Source organism: Podarcis bocagei (assembly GCF_964188305.1).
Source record: "Podarcis bocagei genome assembly, chromosome: 16".
Taxonomy (NCBI): Eukaryota; Metazoa; Chordata; class Lepidosauria; order Squamata; family Lacertidae; genus Podarcis; species Podarcis bocagei.
In genome coordinates, this window is record NC_138142.1 from 6173440 (window position 1) to 6197428 (window position 23989).

At 45.7% G+C, this 23989-nt stretch overlaps 2 protein-coding genes across 4 annotated transcripts in view; both read left to right on the top strand.

Annotated features, from left to right (window-relative positions):
* TMEM132B (transmembrane protein 132B) overlaps nt 1–23989 on the top strand; it is a 368394-nt gene that overhangs the window by 149006 nt on the left and 195399 nt on the right. For all 3 annotated transcript variants that reach the window (XM_081174744.1, XM_081174746.1, XM_081174745.1), the window contains one exon: nt 16804–16950. In XM_081174744.1, coding sequence (XP_081030870.1) covers nt 16804–16950 — 147 coding nt within the window. The remainder of the gene's footprint in view (nt 1–16803; nt 16951–23989) is intronic.
* LOC308576035 (uncharacterized protein) overlaps nt 1–23989 on the top strand; it is a 476523-nt gene that overhangs the window by 119532 nt on the left and 333002 nt on the right. The window lies entirely within an intron of this gene.

A 23989-nucleotide genomic window follows, 5' to 3' on the forward strand; every position in this document is an offset into this window, starting at 1 on the left:
CTCAGAACATGGGAAGATACCTTCAATTTTTAAAAATAATTTGGCATAATATTTGGACTGTTTGATTATTCAATAATATGTACAATTTGGAATATTTAATATCATTTGATTGGATTGTTAAAGTGGAAAATTTATTAAGGAGGTTTTTTTTTTTAGTTTAGCGCAATGCGCGGGGACTCGCTGAGTGGGTGACTCAGTTCAGGGGCGGCTCGTGGGCCGGATAAATGACCCCCGTGGGCCGCTTGTGGCTTATGGGCCTTTGGTTGCCTACCCCTGATGCAGAATGACTGAAGGTCATAGTGATGCCTTTGGTGCAAAGGCTTAATGCTAGCCCTTGACTGATCACCCTTAAATGTATAAAAGATCTCAGCCGTAATTTCTTGGCTCCCTCTCTTGTTGCGAATGCCGCTGCATTGTCAGCACACAGCCGACGTGTTTCCTGATATGTCGCCCATTTTACCCTGCCTCTCCCGAAGTCCTAATGTCTCTTTCTTTAATTGAATGCTGCATTGGGCTTCCTAGAGCTAATTTTGCTGGGGTTGTCATGTTCGATGCAAGAGCAAAGGATATGGTGGATGCCGCACTTTTTAAAACTCGCTGGCAGGAAATCACATTACACTCAATGTAATTACATTGTTCTAGAAATGTGATTATGTGTTTCAACGACCAACTTCCCATTAAATTACTTCAGATCCGTCTCAATCTATAGGACAGAATCCTCCTGATTTAGATGTTAAAAGTGTAATAAATCCGAGGCGGAACAATCTGCATTTCTATTTTATACTGCCATCTGAAGCTGCCGCTTCCACTGTTGCAATTTCACCCCGCTCCGGTAAGACCATAGCTCACCTGCTTAACTGGATGGGGAAAACCTGGGCCTCAGCTTTTTGGGATGATTATGGCCTGTAGTTTTGCTGTGCCGTGCAGAAGAGTGCCTAGCTTGGTAATTTCTACACTTTACAAATATCTGGAGGGCTGCCACGTAAAGGAGGGCAAAGATTTGTTCTCTGCAGCCCCAGCGGGAAGGTTCAGATCTAAAGTGCTGAAGGTACTGGAGGCCAGGTTTTGGATGAACTTTTGGAGCACTTCCTTCCTTCTTTTCCAAAAATACCTCTGTACCATTATTTCATAAAAAAGATGAAAGCGGGTCTGTCGTTGGCATTTGTCTGTCTTGGGAGACAATGTAGCGTGCCTCCGAGGGTGAAGTCAAACCGATGTGTTATCAGCACTGAAGTGACCTCCTTGGGACGCAGGCCTGGGCAGTGTCTGGAGGTCCTGGACTGCCCAGAGAACAAGACCCCCTTCTTGGCTTGGCTGATGTGGTCCAAGGGAAAGTAGAGCGTGGCTGCAGGAGTTGCCAGAAGGAGGCTTACAAGGTGCCATCCAGTCGTCTTAGGGACTCCACTCCAGATTTGTGTAGAGATTACTCCGTTTACTCCTGAGCCTTTTCTTCTCCTGATGATATCCTGCAAGGCAGCAGAGGTTTAGGACCAGGTCTTTCCATCTCCTAAATGGGCTACATTCCTGGGTTCTCATCTGCCCCCCACTTCCCTCTAGAGCATGTGCAGAAACTGCCTTCTTGACCGTTGGACCCAGTATTGGTCTTGTCTGCTCAATTCACCTGCAGGGGAAGTCCCTAACTCACTGAGGGTTTGAGACCCATTGGCTTCCCTCATCTGGTTTAGCTGGCCAGTCAAAGTTGTTTCCTGGGGGGTGGTCACTGACGCATGCTGACATTTTCTAGGAATGTGTGAGTTGAGAGGGGAGTGCAGGGTGGGGACCAAAGGTGGATAAGCTACCCCCAAAGGAGCATACTGTGTCCCCCAACAAAGGTATTATCCCTCCCCTTACACCCAATACCTCCAAATCTATCTATCATCTATCTGTCTATCATCTATCTCTATCTATCTATCTATCTATCTATCTATCTATCTATCTATCTATCTATCTATCTATCATCTATCTATCTATCTATCTATCTATCATCTATCTATCTATCTATCTATCTATCTATCTATCTATCTATCATCTATCAATCTATCTATCTATCATCTATCTATCTATCTATCATCTATCTATCTATCTATCTATCTATCATCTATCTATCTATCTATCTATCTATCTATCTATCTATCTATCTATCATCTATCTATCTATCATCTATCTATCTATCTATCTATCTATCATCTATCTATCTATCTATCATCTATCTATCATCTATCTATCTATCTATCTATCTATCATCTATCTATCTATCTATCTATCTATCTATCATCTATCTATCTATCTATCTATCATCTATCTATCTATCTATCTATCTATCTATCTATCTATCTATCATCTATCATATCTATCTATCTATCTATCTATCTATCTATCTATCTATCTATCTATCATCTATCTATCTATCTATCTATCATCTATCTATCTCTAGCTAGCTAGCTAGCTAGCTATCATCTATCTATCATCTGCAAATTTGTCTTATCTATAAAGGTAAAGGTAAAGGGACCCCTGACAGTTAAGTCCAGTAGTGAACGACTCTGGGGTTGCGGTGATCATCTTGCTTTACAGGCCAAGGGAGCCAGTATTTGTCTGCTCCACAGACAGTTTTTTCAAGTCATGTGGCCAGCGTGACTAGGCCACTTCTGGTGCAGCGGAACACCAAAACCACAGCAGCGCATGGAAATGCCGTTTACCTTCCCGCTGGAGTGGTACCTATTAATCTGCTTGCACTTTTTGGCGTGCTTTCGAACTGCTAGGTTGGCAGGAGCTGGGACCGAGCAACAGGAGCTCACCCCTGTCGCAGGGATTCAAACCACCAATCTTTTGATCAGCAAGCCCAAGGCTCAGTGGTTTAGACCACAGCGCCACCTGCGCCCCAATTGTCTATCTATAGACATATACAATAAAAGACGTAAAAATGTTGAATCACAGATCACTAGCTAACTGTTACAGGTGTTGCTTTCTTAATTGCCTGCATTAACCTGGCAGCATAGTGTTTGTTTGTTTGTTTTAGCACATACAGTAGTTTAAAGGTTAAGCTAGAACATGCTTGCTGAATCCCTGTTAGCAGGGAAGGACTGGTAGGTGACACTCAAGGCTCGGTTTTGTGTCTATGTCAAATGAGTCTCACCATCTTGGGGGATGACCAAGAATGCTTCTGCAGATGATCTCGGTGATCAAGATGGGACAGGAGAGTTGAGGTGCTCTTTAAGGTACCCTGGACCTATGTTGTTAAGCGCTGTGCGAATTAATACAAGGACTCAGCAGTCAACGGGCAGCCAGTGCAGAAGTTCCCTTCATCAATCATGGGCTTAACTAGATGACTTCCAAGGCCTCCTTCAGCTCTGTGATAATATAAACAAAGAGTATGCATTTTCAACTGCATCACCCCCCCCACACCTCGGTGTCAAAATGTACCCAGATTTAGTTGGTTTGGGCCACAACCTTACGTGTGCTTTCTTGGGAGTAAGCCCCATTGAACATACTGAGATATACACAGTGCGGAAAGGCTACAACACTCTAATAAGTTTTTACTTTCTGTGCAGAAAGTCCAAGGTTCAGTCCTTGATATATCCAGGGAAGGTTGGGAGAGCTTCCTGTCTGAAATCCTGGTGAGCTGCTGCCAGCCAGTGTCGGTAGTACTGCGCTAGCTGGAGCAATGGTGTCAGACTCAGTATGAGGCAGCTACCTAGTTCCTCATGACTTACTTTTAAGCAAACTCACATAGGATTCTGCTGTAATCCCATTAGCGTTAACCAGTTGATTAAACTCTCTAGTTTCTGCTTCTGTTTCTCTCCTTCAGCCCTAGGCCACGAATAATTAATATATATAATTGCAACTGAAGGAAACACAATGGTATCAAATCCAATTTAAAAACAAGACTTTGCAACCAAATGCAAGCTGTCAGCAGAAACGTAACAGCCTCAACTCACAACTTATCACGCTGGAACTAGAATGTAGTTCTACTTGACTACATTCACGTTCGTAGTGTCCTTGATGATGACTCACAGCAGCTGGAGGAGCCACTGGGAAGATGACCACTCTAGCCATATCTGGGTTCAAACCTCAAGAAGTGGCTGGTGGTGCCCTTTGGGACTGGCAGGGGGGGGGGAGGCAGGAAGACCAACAGTAGGTGGTGCCAGAGCCAATGACGGGCAGAGCCCATCCTCCAGGGGTCAGCAAACTTTTTCAACAGGGGGCTGGTCTACTGTCCCTCAGACCTTGTGGGGGGGTGGGACTATATTTTGAAAAAGAAAGAAAGAAGATGAATGAATTCCTTGGTTGTTTAGTCGTTTAGTCGTGTCCGACTCTTCGTGACCCCATGGACCAGAGCACGCCAGGCACTCCTGTCTTCCACTGCCTCCTGCAGTTTGGTCAAACTCATGCTGGTAGCTTCGAGAACGCTGTCCCACCATCTCGTCCTCTGTCATCCCCTTCTCCTTGTGCCCTCCATCTTTCCCAGCATCAGGGTCTTTTCCAGGGAGTCTTCTCTTCTCATGAGGTGGCCAAAGTACTGGAGCCTCAGCTTCAGGATCTGTCCTTCCAGTGAGCACTCAGGGCTGATTTCCTTAAGAATGGAGAGGTTTGATCTTCTTGCAGTCCATGGGACTCTCAAGAGTCTCCTCCAGCACCAGAATTCAAAAGCATCCATTCTTTGGTGATCAGCCTTCTTTGTGGTCCAGCTCTCACTTCCATACATCACTACTGGGAAAACCATGGCTTTTACTATACGGACCTTTGTAGGCAAGGTGATGTCTCTACTTTTTAAGATGCTGTCTAGGTTTGTCATTGCTTTTCTCCCAAGAATCAGGAATGAATTCCTATGCCACACAAAATAACCCAGAGGTGCATTTTAAATAAAAGCACACTTTCTACTCATGTAAAAAAACCAGGCAGGCCCCACAAATAACCCAGAGATGCATTTTAAATAAAAGGACTCATTCTACTCATGTAAAAATCCGCGGGCCGGCGATTGAGCCAGATCTGGCCCCCATGTCTTAGTTTGCCTACCCATGCCATCCTCCTCCCCGCTGAGTTCTGCAAGGGGATCACTGAGATTAAGGGAGAGGCAGCCCTCTGCTGTTTATAAATAAGAAAGCAGGCAGGTGGGAGCTGGGGACTGAGATTGGTGGAGCATCACTCGAACTCATTACTGCCCTCAAGCAGTTAGTGCAGGGGTGGAGAGTCTCAGGACATGGGGCCAAATGGGGCCCTCCAGGACTTCTGTTTGGACCCTGGGGCTCTTCCCAACTCACATCCATCACTAGCTATGCTTCATGCACTCATTAAATGGCTGTTCTGGGCTGGAATGTGTTATAGAACTCTGCTAAAGACTCTTGCTCAGTGCTTGGGAAGTTCATCTTAAAAAGGAATTAGTCCCAGTTCACCCCCTCCAAAAAAAGGGGAAAATAATTCCATTCCATTTGAATTTGGTCCTCAGCATTCCAAATGCCCTCAGCCTTCAGGGATTTTACAAGCTGATCTGCTAACCCCGCTCCACAGTGGAATGTGAACAATTGCTTTATTTATTTCTCCAAAAGAGTTGTGATTATTAAAAAGCATCATATTTTTTTCAAAAAGCTAAATATGGTGACTGCAGTGGCCACTATCAAACACAGTTAAGTTTGATGAAAACCGTGTGTTTGTGTGTGTATGTATGGTGGAATAAAAAGATAAATCGAACTGAATTAAAATTTTCCCAAAGTTCTGCCATAACCCTTCCCCCCCAATTCTGTTCACCTAGAATTTCTAGGAACTATTTCCAGGTGTGATTCAGAGATTTTTGAATTAATTCAGTGAATTCATTAATCTGAATTAGTTCACCCCAAGTCCTGCTATCACTTGCCTGGATGGAGGAGGCTGTGTAGAAGCTAGCCTGCTGTATGAAAGCAACATCTACGTTAACAGTTGCTCCCACTTTTGCCTCTGCTCCTGCCCACCATTGACATGTGACCCCTGGAGGGGTTTCTCAGAACCAAGTCTGGCTCTCAGGCTGAAAAATGCTCCCTACCTCTGGATGAGAAACCCCAGAGAGAGTGGGCCTCTGTTTGGTGGCTGCACCCCCTTAACACTTCCTCTTTGCCTAGCCTCGTCACCCTCAATGGATTGGAAGAGATGGATGGATGGATTGGCAGGAGCCTTCACTGCATCCGCAGCTCCCTTGCCCTCTGTATGATTTAGAGCAGGCATAGGCAAACTCGGCCCTCCAGATGTTTTGGGGCTACAACTCCCATCATCCCTAGCTAACGGGACCAGTGGTCAGGGATGATGGGAGTTGTAGTCCCAAAACATCTGGAGGGTCAAGTTTGCCTATGCCTGATTTAGAACCCTTCTTGCTCCTGCAGCTGTAGTCAGGAAAAATATATAGAATGCCCTCTTTTCCCCAAACAATCAGTGATTAAGAAAGGATCAAGCAGGCATGGACAGCCTGTGGTCCTCAGTGTAATTTCCAAAGCTCTCCACAAGCAACCAGTTCGGACTTCTAGTGAGAGCAATTCACTTTTGGCAGTTTGCTGGGTGGGGAGGAAGAGTGAAAGAAAAGGGAATGGGTGTAAGAGAAATAATGTGTGTGAGAAGGGGATGAGAGAGAGAGAGAGACAGAGAGAGAGAGAGACCCCACCTACTTTTGGATGTGGCTCCACCCACCGCTGTCTTTGGTCCTGCCCACTGATGGAATGTAGCCCTCAGTGGATTATCCCTGAGGAAAAGTGGCTCTGATGGGGAAAAAGACTGTCCAAAAAAGAAACATTTTTTGCATACATTTTCACAAATGCAACACAGAGTGCAGATTTTCTTCTGTAACTTCCTCACAGCAGAGATAGTGCTTGACACAAGAAGACGCATGATGGTATTGCCTGTCTAATAATGCAGAAGACGTTTTTCTCTCTCGAAGTCTCAGCGGCATGACAGCTTTTCTCATACCTGGGCAGAGCAGTTAAATTGTGTTTCAGGATGTGATGAAACTTTTTCATTGAGCACCAGGGTTCTGTTGTATTAGCAATTAAGACTAAATCATTCTGAATGAGGATATCTCTCAACCTTGTTTAAATTATAATTTAGCTACAGATTTTCTCGACTCTGAATATTATATGTGCAATAAACTTGCCCGTCAATTCTGGGCCCAAGAGGGTCCCTTAGGAGAATGTCACTGTTGTGCTTGGAAAGGCATCTTGAAGAATCTTCTGAAATGTGATAGTTTTGATTAGCCTCCCCACAATCTGATGCTCTCCAGATAGTACTGGAGTCCCTTGAGTTGGGGGGCTCTGGAGCACTTTCAAGAAAGGTTAAATGAACTCCAGAATACTTTCATTTCCACTGGAGATGTTCCAGTTTTGGTTCTTAATTATATCAGCATATCCCCAAAGCTTGGCAGAATAGTTTTTAACATTTTCTTCTGATTCTAAGGACCAAAGAGCCTTGCTAGATCAGATCAAGGATCTACCTAGCCCAGCAGTCTGTTCTCACAGTAAAGGTAAAGGTAAAGGGACCACTGACCATTAGGTCCAGTCGTGACCGACTCTGGGGTTGCGGCGCTCATCTCACTTTATTGGCTGAGGGAGCAGGCGTACAGCTTCCGGGTCATGTGGCCAACATGACTAAGCCGCTTCTGGCGAACCAGAGCAGCGCACGGAAATGACATTTACCTTCCCGCTGGAGTGGTACCTATTTATCTACTTGCACTTTGACATGCTTCAAACTGCTAGGTTGGCAGGAGCAGGGACCGAGCAACGGGAGCTCACCCCGTCGCGGGGATTTGAACCACCAACCTTCTGATCGGCAAGTCCTAGGCTCTGTGGTTTAACCCACAGCGCCACCCGCAACAACTAATAGTCAGGGCATTCTGCCATTGATCTTGGAGCTAATAAAGTCACCATCATTGTTAGTAGCCATTCACAGTTACGTCCTCCGTGAATTTGTGTAGTCTGAAGATAGTTCAAAATGGGATTTAGCATAACTTCAGCATTATAAATTTTTTGCAAGTAGAATTTAGAATTCTAGACTGCAGCAATGGGCTGGCTCCTGGGAAATCCCCAAAATTTGAGTTTATAAGAGATTCATTGCATATGGCCCAACAGTCCTTATTTACCAAGAATGGCCTGTAATTTTTGTTGCCCATTCTTCCCTACTTTGTCAGTGTATTTGCCCTGGGGATGGGCATGGCATGTTAGAATGTTGCTATGCAAGGCTTTTTTTCCTAGAAAAAATGGTGCCAGAACTTGTTGAGTTTTTTTAAGGGACCTTGCCCCTAAAAAAGCTTCTTTTTGCCCACTCGTTCCACCATTGCACTGCACCAAACCATCCCTCCGCCGCAGCCTGCATCACTCAATACAGAGTGCTGTGCCAAGTGACGGAATACGTGCTGGAACATACCAAAGAGGTACGGTAACTCCGTTCCGGTGAGTTCTGGCTGAAAAAAGCCCTATTGCTGTGTAAACCGCAACTCAGGACTCAGCTACATTAGTAAAGAAAAAACCCAAATGCTTTGGATGCATTATAAATATGCAACACCAGATGGTGACAGAGAGCAAAAAAAAATTATGCATTTTTTACATAGCGTTTCTTTTCTTTTATTATAATGATCTAATTTCTGACTTATTTATAGCGGTTTTCCCCCTGTGTGTAGATCCATCCTGAGTCCTTTGTCTTTGTGTGCCGTTCTGCAGGAAGATGGGGGAGCACAGGTGTGCATGGAGGTGCAGACCAATCCTTTTCACTCTCTCTGTGCCAAGCTGTGGGTACGTGAGGCTGGCTTGGGAGGGGCAAAACTAAGGCTCCAGGCCAGGGTTTGTTCCCAGGTTACAGGGCCAGCCCTCCCATGAGGCAGAATGATACAGCTGCCTTAGGTGGTAGATACTATGAGATGTCGGCATCCCGCCAATTGCCTTTAAATGAGGCTGCTCTAGAATCATAGAATCATAGAGTTGGAAGAGACCACAAGGGCCATCGAGTCCAACCCCCTGCCAAGCAGGAAACACCATCAGAGCACTCCTGACATATGGTTGTCAAGCCTCTGCTTAATGACCTCCAAAGTAGGAGACTCCACCACACTCCTTGGCAGCAAATTCCACTGTTGAACAGCTCTTACTGTCAGGAAGTTATTCCTAATGTTTAGGTGGAATCTTCTTTCTTGTAGTTTGGATCCATTGCGCCGTGTCCGCTTCTCTGGAGCAGCAGAAAACAACCTTTCTCCCTCCTCTGTATGACATCCTTTTATATATTTGAACATGGCTATCATATCACCCCTTAACCTCCTCTTCTCCAGGCTAAACATGCCCAGCTCCCTTAGCCGTTCCTCATAAGGCATCGTTTCCAGGCCTTTGACCATTTTGGTTGCCCTCCTCTGGACACGTTCCAGTTTGTCAGTGTCCTTCTTGAACTGTGGTGCCCAGAACTGGACACAGTACTCCAGGTGAGGTCTGACCAGAGCAGAATACAGTGGCACTATTACTTCCCTTGATCTAGATGCTATACTCCTATTGATGCAGCCCAGAATTGCATTGGCTTTTTTAGCTGCCGCGTCACACTGTTGGCTCATGTCAAGTTTGTGGTCAACCAAGACTCCTAGATCCTTTTCACATGTACTGCTCTCAAGCCAGGTGTCCCCCATCTTGTATTTGTGCCTCTCATTTTTTTTGCCCAAGTGCAATACTTTACATTTCTCCCTGTTAAAATTCATCTTGTTTGTTTTTGCCCAGTTCTCTAACCTGTCAAGGTCGTTTTGAAGTGTGATCCTGTCCTCTGGGGTGTTAGCCACCCCTCCCAGTTTGGTGTCATCTGCAAATTTGATCAGGATGCCCTTGAGTCCATCATCCAAGTCGTTGATAAAGATGTTGAATAAGACCGGGCCCAAGACAGAACCCTGTGGCACCCCACTAGTCACTCTTCTCCAGGATGAAGAGGAACCATTGATGAGCACCCTTTGGGTTCGGTCAGTCAGCCAGTTACAAATCCACTGAGTGGTAGCATAGTCAAGACCGCATTTTACCAGCTTCTTTACAAGAATGTCATGGGGCACCTTGTCAAATGCCTTGCTGAAATCAAGGTAGGCTACATCCACTGCGTTGCCTTCATCTACTAGGCTTGTAATTCTGTCAAAAAACGAGATCGGGTTAGTCTGACATGACTTATTTTTCAGAAATCCATGCTGACTATTGGTGATCACAGCATTCCTCTCTAGGTGCTCACAGACTGTTTGCTCTGCACCTCCTAAGGTAGTCTTCTTCCTCAGGTACAGTAGAGGGCGATGCCCCATTGCCAGTGGTTGAAAGGAGATTGAGCAGCCAGCCTGGTCAGGTTGTTAGATGTGAAAGTGGGCAGGGGGCATCTTGCCCTTCACCTCAGGTTCCAAGTAGAGGGGCTACGCTCTGCCTCCACAGCTGGAGACAACAATGCTTCTTGAACATCTGGGATAGCTCAGTCAGCAGAGCATGAGACTCTTAATCTCATGATGATGGGTTCGAGCCCCACCTAGGACAAAAGATCCCTGCATTCTACAATTCTATGAACCTTCTATGGTCTGCAGGGGAATTCGCTCAAGCCCTCAGAGGAGGGCTCAAGTCCCCTTTTGGCTTCATAATTTCCACCTCTTGCCTTTCCTGCCAAGCGTTCTGGTTTCCCTTTCCCTTTGTTTGCCAAAGCCATGCTGTTTGTGCGGAGTGCAATGCTCTAATAAGCTATTTCATACCTGCTGCATCCTGGCATGGCTGACAAGGAGGAAGGGAGGGGGTTAGACAATGCAACTGGAAAAGGTTATATAAAAATAGCAGCAGTGGAAAAATTAAAAAAGCTCACAGGAGCGATGATGTGTGATTCAGGTACAGTTTTAAAAGGAAAGCTTTGTGGAGGTGTTGGACGAGAAGGGAGGGGGAGAGCACAAAATGCTCTCAAGCCCAGTTCAGACAAAAGGGGAGCCTGTTTTTTCCCTACAATGTGAGTGAGCTGTGGTGAGTCTTTGGCTTGCATATTCTCCTCTATCCTCTTTCATGCATATGGAGGGAAAACTGGAAGCTTCTGTACCTGATTTTCAACAAAACAGAGTTACCTGTGACATACAAACACAGGGAACTGTGGTTTGATGAAACTCTAGTTAGGAAGAGCAAATGAAGCAGCCAATTCTAATCCTTCTAATCTCCAACCTGGTTAGAGCACAACTTTCTGCATCCTTGAGCATTGGCCATGATGGCTGGGGCTGGTGGGGGCTGTAATTTCAAAGATCTTGAGGGAACCAAACTGGGGAAGACTGAACTAGAGTTTGAAGAAACTACAGTTTTCCAAGTTTGGGCATCAGGTAGAACTGTGGCTTGTTTAAAACCATGAATGGAAGCTTCTGATCTCCTTGTTGCAGGTATGAAAAGAGGACCCCTCCGTGTTATCATTGCAATTTTTGATAGTGATGTTGCAAGTTAGCAGGTCCAAAATGTGAACTATCTCTAGTTCCGAAGGTCTGGCCCATTTCACATCAGATCCACCCCTGTTTGAGCTGGATCAGACATTACCCTCTTCCTTCCCCACAACCGTCCCTGCCAATTTCCCTCCACTTTCCCCATGCCTCCCCCCCAAATGCCTTACACTGAGACATGGTCTCTTTCACAAGGCTCCACAGACAGTTTCCTGTGAAGGAGTGACCTTATTGTGGAAAGCCACTTGCATATCACCATCACCAAATGATAGGAAAGACCATCATAAAAGAGAGAGGGGGGACACACTGATTTGCAGAAGATTTGCACTTGCAAATTATCTGCATTGATACAAAGGCACATGAGCACCCATAGAGCAGTAAATAGTGGTAGGTTGGGGGTGGCTTGGTAAGGGTCCACAAATCCTTCTGATTGTGCTGCCTGAGGGGGGTTGTCCTTATGCCCAACAGTTCCTGATCACAGGTTTGGATGGCGCTCTCTGAATTCCACTGATTCTCCCCTGCATTACTCTGCTTTGACTAAAACACGGGTGTGGCACAAAAGAGGAGCCTCCCAGTTTGATAATGTATCAGATTGAGTGCTTAAATTCTGGTGTCCAGAAAGATTGCAATGTGTGTGTTCCTGCGCGTTGGGAAGTGAGGGGACTACCCAGTGGAGAACTACTCAGTGGAGGCTTGTCCATGAGAGCAAAGGGTGTCCTGCCCCACCTGTCTGTCTTCTGTCATGGGCTGGCTGGATTCAGAGGAGTGGTGGGAGGCACCAGTGGGGGAACCCCCGAGGGAAGAAGGCACAGAGGCCAGGGATGGGATGGTGGGATGACAATGAGTGGTCAGAGGGAGACGAAGGAGAAGACTAGGAGGAAGAGGTGTCGGAAGCTGAAGAGGTAACAGAGTTTAGTGAGTGGGAAGAGGCTGTGGTAGGGAGCATTCCAGAATCAGAGGCAGAAGTGAAGGTATGAAGAGGGCAGAGCAAAGACAGACAAGATGAAGGAGCCTCAGATTGCTTGGGAAAGGACTGAGGGAGGAGGAGACTTAGAAAACTGTGAGAACACATTGTGTCATTGGGGCAAGAGCTACCAGGAAGAGTGGCTGTGCTCAATAGGCCTGGCCTTTTGAATAAAGAGTCATCTTCACTGACACTGTGTGAGTTATTACTAACTCGCTCCTAGCTCCCGCCCCTGGCATCTTACGTCCAGCTGAGCCAAGGGGGTGGCACTGTCTGCCATCTTCTTCCTCCTTAGTCTCAGGGTTGCCATTTTCAGAACTCAGCAGGGAGGGAAAGAAGGCAAAACTAGAACAAGTTGTCTTCCCGTTATTGGCTCTGGCACCACCTGCTGTTGGGCTCCCTGTCTTCCACCCTCCCAGTCCCAAAAGGCACCAGCCACTACTGGACTGGCATAATGCTAACCTGGGAAGACAGTGAATGAAATCAGCATCTGTAGCAGACAACCAAGCATGTCTGCTGAAAACCCAGGAGGTTTTCTATAAGGAAACGGCACCCCTGCAGGCCAGAAGCAAATAGCCAGTTGACAGGAGATGCATTGTCAGCAAATCTCTTCAGAAGCCCAGTTGAGTAAAAATAGCATCACCGAGTGTCCTTGGATGGACAAGACATGTGTTGCATTGCATCCTGGCTGAAGGGCTGGGAAATGCGGCAGTTGGCTTGAGCAGATGGGAGTGTCAGCATTTATCGGATCCGGCCTGTTAGGGACGAAGGACTGGGCTCTGAAATCAAACAATGGGTGGCAATGGGAAATATGTAAACATGCTTAGCTTCCACCTAATCAATGTGACTTTTGCACTTTGCTGCAAATTGTGTGTTTTAACAAATTCTTTCGAGATCTTCACTCTCCCTATGACCTAATGGGTGGACAGCCTGGGAGGGCTGGTACCTGTAGGCAGGGAAACAGAGACAGGTGAATGGTCTGAAAGTTCAATATAGTCTGTGTGGCAAGTTCCTCACATTGAGTATCTAGGCCGCAGTTGGCAGCTTTAGAGGAGCAAGTTGAATTCTACTCGAATGCCCGTGGTACTGGGAAGCATCAGTACCACCCACTGGCCATTTGTGGCAGCAGTGCTGTGGTGCTGTAGAAAACTGGGAGCGCTGCTTATTACGGATTGTGCCAATAAAAAAAATATAGATTAAATAGATAAGAGGGTAGTCTGGCTTGTGGAGAAGAGCAGATCAGTCCAATCCATTTCATATACTTAGAGCTGAAACTGAACTTGAACCAAACCTGAAATAGTTTTTGATGGAGTAATGAATACTAAGTTGGACAGATGATCAGAAAGAAAGGAGAATTTGGAGGTGAACCCACAAGAATGTTTGAAAGAAATTAAACCCCTAGTCCAAATTGGCATATAGTGACATAAGCACCCCTATGATAGACAGTAAAGCACCCAGGTCTTATTTATTTGTATTATTTAATAATAAGTGGTTTACAACCCTTATCATACAATACAAACCATAAAATATTGTTTGCTTGATTCCTTAGTCTTTATGCCTTTTCATATGAAGTAACTTCAGCCTTACAACAGCAGATGCAGTTCAGAATGCTGTGAAGTACAGTGGTGCCACGCAAGACGAATGCCTCGCAAGACAGAAAACTCGCTAGACGAAAGAGTTTTCCGTTTTGGAGGTGCTTCGCAAAACGAATTTCCTACGGGCTTGCTTCGCAAGACGACAATGTCTTGTGAGTTCCTGCTGGTTTTTTCCCCTCCCCCCCTTTTTCTAAGCTGCTAAGCCGCTTATCAGCTGATCCGATCAGCAGATAAGCCGCTAAAAGCCGCTAATAGCGCTAATAGCACTAATCCGCTAATCCTTCAATGGGCTTGCTTCGCAAGATGAAAAAACCGCTAGACGAAGAGAATCACAGAACGGATTCTTTTCGTCTTGCGAGGCACCACTGTACCAAGTGGATGCGAGCAGAACTGGGACAAATACCATAGCCCACCTTAAGTGGCTACCCACCTTGATTCTACTCTCAGGCACCCTGCCAGCCTATATCTACTTCAGGGAGGGATGAGCAGAAGAGTGCTCAACCCCAAAATGAATTGGAGCCCACCCCCCTTGGAGCAGGGCAGGACCAGCATAGCAAATGACATTAGAAACAACTTCATTTTAGAGCAGGGAATTCCAAAGCTCTCATGGGTATTGGTGTGCATGCCAGTACCTTCTATGGTGCCTGTGAAAGTAAATATCCCATCAAAAACCCACAATGCATGAGAGACTGTTAGCTTTTCCTGCTTAGTTTCTATCTGCATTTGCTTGGCCTCTCCTACATACCTCCCACGGTAGCCATTTTGTGCTGTGCCACACCCCTACAGCAGCCATTTTGTGACTGGTGCCCTCAGTATTTTCTCAGAATTCCAGATGTGCCCACCAGCTCAAAAAAGTTGGTGACCCCCCATTTTGAAATAAGGTAGAGAGGCCCACTGGGTCTGTTTGTGCTTAAGAGCATGGGAGTTGATCCCTCCCTATGATCCAAGGGATAAAAAGATGATGCCAATGTAGGAATGCTCTTTCGAAGGTTGAAATTATCCCACCATTTGAGGCATTTTCCATGTTTGCCTGAAACATAGAAGGGGATCTGATTCATTCTGGGGACAACCAATCTTCTGCTCAGTCAACCCTAATGACAACTATGTAAGTGTTTTGGGGACCAGCAGCCACTACAGTCACCAGGAGGCTTCTCCCTCCCTCTGTCATATGAAGCCTCATTAAGAGGCAAATCTATGAACCAGGGTGTCTATCTATTCTCCTTCAAAGTGGTTGCATCTGTAGTTCCTTGTGGATTGCACAGCTTGCTCCATTTTAATTCTGATTAAATATTTAAACAACCTGCTCCTTGACTCAATGAGCGGTTTGTCTTCCTTGGCAGTTTGCCCAACCAGGGAACCAGGGACAGCCACCAAGGGTCTGATTTGCATCTCACTGAATGCTAGTCTAAGCTTCCATGGAGCCAGTGGAGTAACAAGAAGGGCGAGGTGTCGATTGAGGCAGCAGGGTAAGGACTGGGGGAAGGGGAGCTTTCTATGAGAAATGAATGAAAGCTTCCTTGATAAGCTAAATCCAACCAGAGAGGAGATCAGCATTGTGAGAGGGCTCCTTCCAGAAGGAAACAAATATTCATTCTCTTTTAGATGTGGTTCTTTTAGTTTTGGAGGTCATAAATTAACACACACATGTTCTTAACTGGTTCCAGTTAAGGGCCTAAGAAGATCAGAGCAAGACTCTCCTGTAAGCCACGGGCTATTGGATGCCTTCAGTACTTGCCTTTCTGAATGCACATAGTGAATGGGCCTAGTTTCAGTTGCTTAGTGCCTGCAGGGTGCATTTTCCAGCTACTGTGATCCACGTGACGGTCACCTCCAGACTGGATTATTGTAACTCACTCTACGTGGGGCTGCCCTTGAGACTGACCCAGAAACTCCAGCGGGTGCAGAATGCTGCAGCGAGACTCCTTACGAGGTCTTCGCTGCGAGATCACATTCACCCGGTGCTACACCAGCTGCTCTGCCTCCCGGTGGAGTACAGGATCAGGTTTAAGGTGCTGATTTTAAAGCCCTATACGGCCTAGGACCCTCGTACCTACAGGACTGTCTCTCCTGGTATGTCCCACAGAGAAGCTTACGGTCTTCAAATAAAAACATCTTGAAGGTCCCAGGCCACAGAGAAGTTAGGCTGGCCTCAACTAGAGCCAGGGCTTTTTCGGCTGTGGCTCCAATCTGGTGGAACACTCTGTCACAAGAGACCAGGGCCCTGCGGGACTTGACATCTTTCCGCAGGGCCTGCAAGACAGAGCTGTTCCACCAGGCCTTTGGCCAGGGCACAGCCTGACTCCCTCCCTCGGCAATCTTCGCGGAGCTCTGGCCCAATGGTTGCCAGTGGCCTGAATTAATTAATTTTATGATGAATGATTTTAGAGTGTTGTTTATGCTATACTTTTATACTGTTTTATTGCTGTTAGCCGCCCTGAGCCCGGCTTCGGCTGGGGAGGGCGGGATACAAATAAATTTCATTATTATTATTATTATTATTATTATTATTATTATTATTATTATTATTATTATTATTTATTAATTACATTTATGTCCCAACGTCCCTCCAAGTTGCTCAAGGTGGCGTACATAGTCTTCATTTCCTCTCCAAATTATGCTCACAACAGTCCCATGAGGTAGGTCAGACTGAGAGACACAATGTGTGTGCATTCTTACAACACTTACATTCACGCCTTGTGAAGCTGCAGGCCAGTCGGTGTTCCTGGGTGCGTAAACTAAGAACATATGCTCCTGGACCATCCACTGGGGCCTCCTGTGAGATTTCTCCTACCCCCAAAAGGCGTCATGTAGAACTAACGCTGTGCCTGTTCTTTTCTTGGTAGAATTAAGGCTGCTTCAGGTGTGAAGATAATAGACATCCGAGTCAGTGATCCGGACCAGTGGGGAGTTCAACAAGACGTGGACAATGGGAGGACACAGACCACCGCCACCATTGTATGTGAGCACATCAATCCAAATGCAGAGAGCAGGTAAGAAATCCAAGCTGAGCTGCATACAGCTGCCGTTGCCATTTCTAGTTAAAAGACAGCGGGGAAAAATTCAGATACTTTTATTGATCTTTACCCTTGAATAGGAATCAATTTCTTTTTGTATTTCCAACATGAGCACAGCTTTCGAGTGTTGGAAAAATGTTCCAGGACTGGGGGCAACAAAGAGTCTTGTGGTGACGTCTTAAAGGCTAACAAATGTCTTATGGCATTGATGTTCATGGACTAGCGCATGGGTAGTTTGTCCCAGTCATAGAAGCACAGTAGCATGGCTTGGATTCCCTTTTCTTGCCCATGGAGCTGTCCAGCAGGGCAAGGAGCTGACCGAGACAAGACTGCTGAAATATGCAGAGAAGGTGTTCTGCCTAGGAGCTGGGCACAAGGAGATGTTGCACCAGCCACAAGATAAGGATGTAATAGCTGGCCTGGCTGCTTCTCCAAAAGTCAGCCAGCAGTAAATCACACCATTCAAGTTGGAGTTAACTCTTTAATAGCATTCCCTGGGTAGGGATAGATGACTCCTTCAATCTTGCTTTCCCTCATTTTCCCCGCTTTAAGCTGAGTTCTCTACATTTCAACATCAGTTTGCATTATATTTTAAAATCCTCATAAAAATTCATCTACAAATTTATACTAATATACACATCTTTGTATGCATTTTGCATTTTTGCACACACACACACCCCGACATAATCCGTGGTTGTATGTTTCGTGAAATAAGCATCATTACACACACTCTCATCTTGGTATCTGCATTTTTCTCCATATTATTTGGCTGGAGAACTGCATTGCAAAATCCAGAGAAGCGTGAGTTTCGAGTGATGGCTGTGTTTCGATTCACACACTGTTTTGGAAAGATACACCTTTAAATGGAAAGAGAATCAAATTTCTGCCCCCATCCCTACCTGTTGGACGAAAGGTCATTTTGAATCCTGATTCTGTCTTCTGTGGCATTGCACTGAATATCTTCCCCAACCCTTCCTCCCTGATGCTGGAGGGCTGCAACTCTGGGGGTGATGGAGTTGGCATCCAACACCATCTGGAAGGCAAAATTTAGCCGTCCCTTGCCTGAAGTATGGACTTTGACTGGAAACCTATATAAGGCACCATTTCTGATCCCTCTCAAATCATTCTTCTGCCCCTCTGCTTTGTCATTTGCCAACCACAGCTATGGGATGGAATAATGTTTTAAAAACAGCAGCCCTATGGAAAGCAAGCCTTGTGAGGTTAAATGGAGAAGACTGAGCAGTGATAGGAGAGCCCTATTCAAATATCTGAAGGGCTGTCACATGGAAGACGGGGAAAGCCTGTCCAAAAAGAGTTGTTAATTTGTCCCTGAGCTGGACAGTCAGAAGGGTTACTCAACATTAAGCGACAGGTTTAGATTTCCCCATTACTGTGGTTGTGACTTGCATTCCGTTTAAGAACTGCATGGTAGAAAAATCACATTAATAGAGAAATATTGAGGTTAAAGGGAGAATGAAATGTAATTTTCATCTGGAGGAGGAAAAAAAAGTATTTTAATTGAAGCAGGGCTGTGTAAAACAGAGAGGTTAGCCTTAAACTTGGTGAGAATGTTGGAAGTTTGGGCTAATCCGTGAAATTATACCTGTCACAGTAACTTAGTTTTTATTAACACCATTTTCTGCTCCATGTCGAACTTCTAAATTATACAAAAGCAATGAATCTCAAGTTAATTAATACCCTGACCCTTTCCTTTGTGAGATTAGTTTTAATATTTTTTTTAGATTAATTAAAGTATGCAAATAGAAAACTCCAGAAGATCCATTCCAGATTTGCAAATATTGTTGCTCTACAAGTAAATATTTAACTTTGATCTTCCTTTTCATTTGGTGTTCCACCTTTCCTTGCTGTTAGTTTAGTACTGCGATGGGAAGCCACAAGTCTGGGGGCCATATGTAGCCTTCCAGGCTTCTCTGCCCGGCCTTTCGGAATCTCCCCAGGCACCTCCCCCCCCCCAGGGCACAGCCCTCACCAACCCTGCTTCACACCTTCCTTGACTGCAATGCACCCTTGAACTTGGATAATGGCTGTTACTGCCCAGACTGGTGACAGAGGGTTGCCCGGAAGGGAATGTGGCTGGAAAAAGGTTGCCCACCCCTGGTTCATAAGATTTAGTTACCCCATGAAAGGTATTCTCCCATCTCCTCAAAGCCTTCATAGTAGGTCAGTATAGTCTGTGAATCTGCTACTCCTCTTTGCAATGTAAGAACCTGCTTTTAAGTTCTTGACCCCATAGCTTTCTAAAATTACTGCTGAAAAAGCCAGGTACCAGCATCCTACTTCTGGTAAGCCTCTGAGCATGTCAGGATAACTAATTGGCTTGGAAGAAGAGGCAATGTGACAGAGATGGATTGCCTCCTGCCCCCAATCTTCATGGAGGGCAAAATAAAAGCATTTTTGATGTTTGATCTGCCCTTAATCCAAAGAGCTGGGGGCGGGGAGTGTGTGTGAGTGAAGCCTATAGTTGTAAGCAGGCTGTGACCATTCCTTCGGAGAGTTTAGGGCAGGCACTGGTCTGCACAAACACATTTTTTATTTTATAATTTATTGTTATACTATAATCTTACTTATTTACCAAAATGGAGTCATTTTGGACTCATAGCTGTCCATGGAAGCGTAGGTTAGTTCTGTGTCCAAGGCAGCTGTCTATGAGCTCCAACAGGTGTGATGGCTGACACCTTACCTGCCTGTACACTGTCTCACCAGAGTGGTGTATGTTCTGGTTATCTCCCGCTTGGACTATTGCAATGCGCTTTTTGTGGGGCTGCCTTTGAAGGTGACTTGGGAACTACAACTAATCCAGAATGTGGCAGCTAGACTGGTGATCGGGCGCGGCTGCCGGGATCATCTACATTGACTCCCGGTACGTTTCTGAGCACAATTCAAGGTGTTATTGCTGACCTTTAAAGCCCTAAACAGCCTTGGTCCTGTATACCTGAAGGAGTGTCAGCCTGGACACTGAGGTCCAGTTCTGAGGGTCTTCTGGTGGTTCCCTCACTGCAAGGAGTGAAGTTACAGGGAACCAGGCAGAGGGCCTTCTTGGTAGTGGCACCCGCCCTGTGGAACGCCCTCCCACCGGATATCAAGGAGATAAACAACTCTACAACTTTTAGAAGACACCTGAAGGCAGCCCTGTATACAGAAGTTTTTAATGTTTGATGTTGTTTTTATTGTGTTTTAAATATTTTGTTCAGAGCCACCTAGAGTGACTGGGGCACCCCTAACCCCCAAACCCAAACTAACCCGAAACCCTAAGCCCCTAACACTAACCCTAACCTCCTAACCCCTAACTCCTAAGCCTAACCCCCAACCCTCAGGTTACAGCTGAGAGGGGCATGGAGCTATATCTGAGGGCAAGTCATGCCAAAGAGGGTGGTGGCTGGAAGAGTCTCCCTGCCCACTTCCCCTCTCCTTCTGCACCACCTAGGGATTTCAGAGAATTTCACCAGGAATGGAAACGAGAGCAAATTGCTGCAATTTGCATGTCTGCTGAGGTCAGAAATGATGATCATGTGTGTGAATATTGCAAGTCGATGTTTTCTTAGTCTGTGAACATTCATAAATAATTGCATTGTTTTCCCATGTTGTCTTAGGTGTTTCCTCTGCTATGCCCTGACGTTAATGTCGTAATTGAGGACATATTTAATTCCATTAGTTCTGGTCGCAGCACATAGCAAGATGGATAATGTCAGTTTTAGTGCGAGCTGAACTGCAGTGGAACAGAAACACGGCTGGCTGCAATGTGCATAGAATGGGACAGAAATTGCTGCCTCCTTACATAGTGCCAGGCTGAATCAAATGCAATAGGAAGACAGGAAGCTGCTTTGTACTGAGTCAGATCCCTGGTCCAACTGACTGCAAGCAGCTTTCCAGGGTTTCAGACAGGGAACACTCCCAGCCTGACCTGCAGATGTTGGGGATTGAACTTGGAACCTTATGTATGCAAAGCAGATGTTCTGCCACTGATCTACAGCTCTTCCCCTAGTCAAAGAACGGCTACTGTGGCTCTGAATGCGCTCTTGCTTTCTCAGTTTTGACCTTGCAATGGGGATTTCAGAACCCTAAATCGTCCCTGTTTGCAAACCACAACACACACTTATCAAGGGAGCCTTGAAATTATATGCACATTTGAAAGGAAAACCACACTCTGCCAACCAACATTATCAAAGACTGGGATACCAGCATATGTAGTATGTGTCTGACTACTAAAGAGGTGAATTCATAAACGTATTCTGAACAATACAAAAAGCCAGGAAAAGGCTTTAATCTATGAATTGCAACAACCTTGGACAAAATGGATTTCTAATAGAATATAATGTAAACCGCCTGAGACATTGTGATAAGGAATTTAGTTTTTTTAAAAAAAACGGGGGGAGAGAAATATGTGACACGCTTTGCATGAAAGGTCTTAATTTAAAATATCTTAATGAGCACTCAATTTGCGTGAGCAAATTGGAGAACTTGAGATGAAAACCCGGTGATAAGGGATAATACTGTGGATGAGAGGAGGGGAAAGATTAGAAAAGTAAGCATATTTGAAAGCGGTTTGAAAAAGATAGCAAGAGCAGAGCAGAGACAGAGACTGGATTTATTAACTCACTCCCACTGGGCACTGTTGTTCGCCTGACTTTGGGGTACAGTATATTGTGACTTTTATGGCCAGCAAGAACCAAAGAAAGTATCTGTTGTTATGATCATAAGGAGAGGAGAAAGGTGCTTAGGAAGTTAAGGGTACTCAACAGTCAACTTGGAGATCTGGATGAGAGCGCTTGATTCCCTGTCTTCATGCACACAGTTCCTCCAAAGTGCTTGATTGAAGCAAAACTTATTATGGCGCACTTGTCTGTTGCAAAGCTAAATGTGTCTGGCAAAAGCACTAGTGGAAACTCACATGATTTTGCTGCTGCTGTTGCCATCCATCTGTCTCAGGTGTCAATGGAGATGAGTGCACCTTTGGGAGTGAATTCAGACTGTTGGAAGGTTGCAGTCCCTGCTGTGGCTGTAGAGACCGACATGGGAGAGACATGTTTTGTTGCAGCCGGGGCGGATGAAGGCATCTGGTTTTGCTGCTGCAGATGCACCATGGCGTTTCTTCTCTCTCTGCTCCTCCAAGTGGTCATTCCTCCTCTGGTCACTGCTATGATGTATGACCTGACTGCCTATCTTCAGGCACTGCAAGAGATCCCGACACAGTGGGGTCAAGGCTGTAGGCATCAATGCAGAGATGGTCTGCCAATGGATGTGGTGCCTGAAGCCAGTGCCCCGTAAAGTATGTCCTTGGGGATCCTGTAAGACCTATTACAGTTGTTAAGAGTCGTCAACAGGCTCATCTCAGCTATCTGCCAATCTCCCATTCCCACCACCCTTCTGAGTAATACCCCTCCCCACCTTCTCACTATATAAAAGGATCTGGCAACTTCTGTTTCAGTGTATCTGAAGAAGTGTGCATGCACACGAAAGCTCATACCAAGAACTAACTTAGTTGGTCTTTAAGGTGCTACTGGAAGGATTTTTTTTATTTTGACTATGGCAGACCTACCTATCTGCTGCTTGGGGATCCTGCCACCTTTCATTCTGTGGGCATGACCAAGTCACCATAGACATCGCTGAGACAGGAGTGCAAACAGTCTGGGAATGTGGGTTTGGGAAAGCACATCCTTTTTGAAATTTTGTGATTCTATGGGGTACCTCCCTTCCACACTGTGGCTCCTGACAGTTGCCCCCCTAAGGCAGACCCCACTCTGAATTATTCAGGACTGGGATCCCAAGGATTAGGTACAAAACAAATTTAAATAAGTGCAGATGAACAGGTGAGACTCTAGATAAGTGGCAACTGGGACTGGAATGTGTAGTTAGCTGGAAGCCTGCTTGCATTAATAGCGTCACAGGGAGCCATTGCAAATTCTGCTATTGTTTCCTCCTCGTTTCTTTGTCCCTGTTTTGTTTCTGAGACCATCTGAAGGCAAGTACCTGTGGGTGGCACAGCCTCTGTTGCCCAGCAACTTAAAGTACATAAAAGATTGCTATAGTAGCAGAATGGAAACCTTTTGTTCCTGGGGGCCACTTAAGGAGAAGCAAGAGAGAGAAGGCAATTTTCAGGATGAAAATGCAAGAGAAACATCGAGGCCTGTTCTCGAAAACACAGTGCTGAGCATAAGGAGATTATATCAGAGTCCTCTTTGTTGAATTTTGAAAATCAAATCAAATAGTTAAGTCACTTCGATCCACTATGGTTTAAGACTTTGTGTGTTCTTAGAAAGGGAGTCTGGCCAGTGTAGAGAGGAACGGTGGGTGTCTAGAAGAGGCATGATGCTGAATCATAAGAATGTTATCAATAGAATCATTTGAGGGCTCGTCCAACCCAGTATTCTGTTTCCAACAGAGGACAGCAAGACATTCTGGAAACTGACAAATAAGTCATGGGGGTCATGGCCTTCTCCTCTTGCTTCCCCTCAGCACCTGCTTATTGGATGTATACTGCTCCTATGTATGGAGGCACCATGTGGCTATTATGGCGAGCAGGCATTGGTACACCTGCCCTCCATCTCTTGGACTAATTCAGTGATGGACCAGCGGTGGCTCTCTCAGATGCTGTTGCCCTCCAATGCCCAACAGCCCCAGGAAACAAGGGGCAGAGATAATGAGATTTGGAACCCCTGGACATCTGGAGAGTGGCAGATTGCCTTTGTTGTTTAGTCGTTTAGTCGTGTCCGACTCTTCGTGACCCCCTGGACCAGAGCACGCCAGGCACTCCTGTCTTCCACTGCCTCCCGCAGTTTGGTCAAACTCATGTTGGTAGCTTCGACCAACCATCTTGTCCTCTGTCATCCCCTTCTCCTTGTGCCCTCCATCTTTCCCAACATCAGGGTCTTTTCCAGGGAGTCTTCTCTTCTCATGCGGTGGCCAAAGTATTGGAGCCTCAGCTTCACGATCTGTCCTTCCAGATTCCCTACTCCTGGTCTAATCCTAGTTAGTGGCTGCCGCTCCCAGCTCTTGT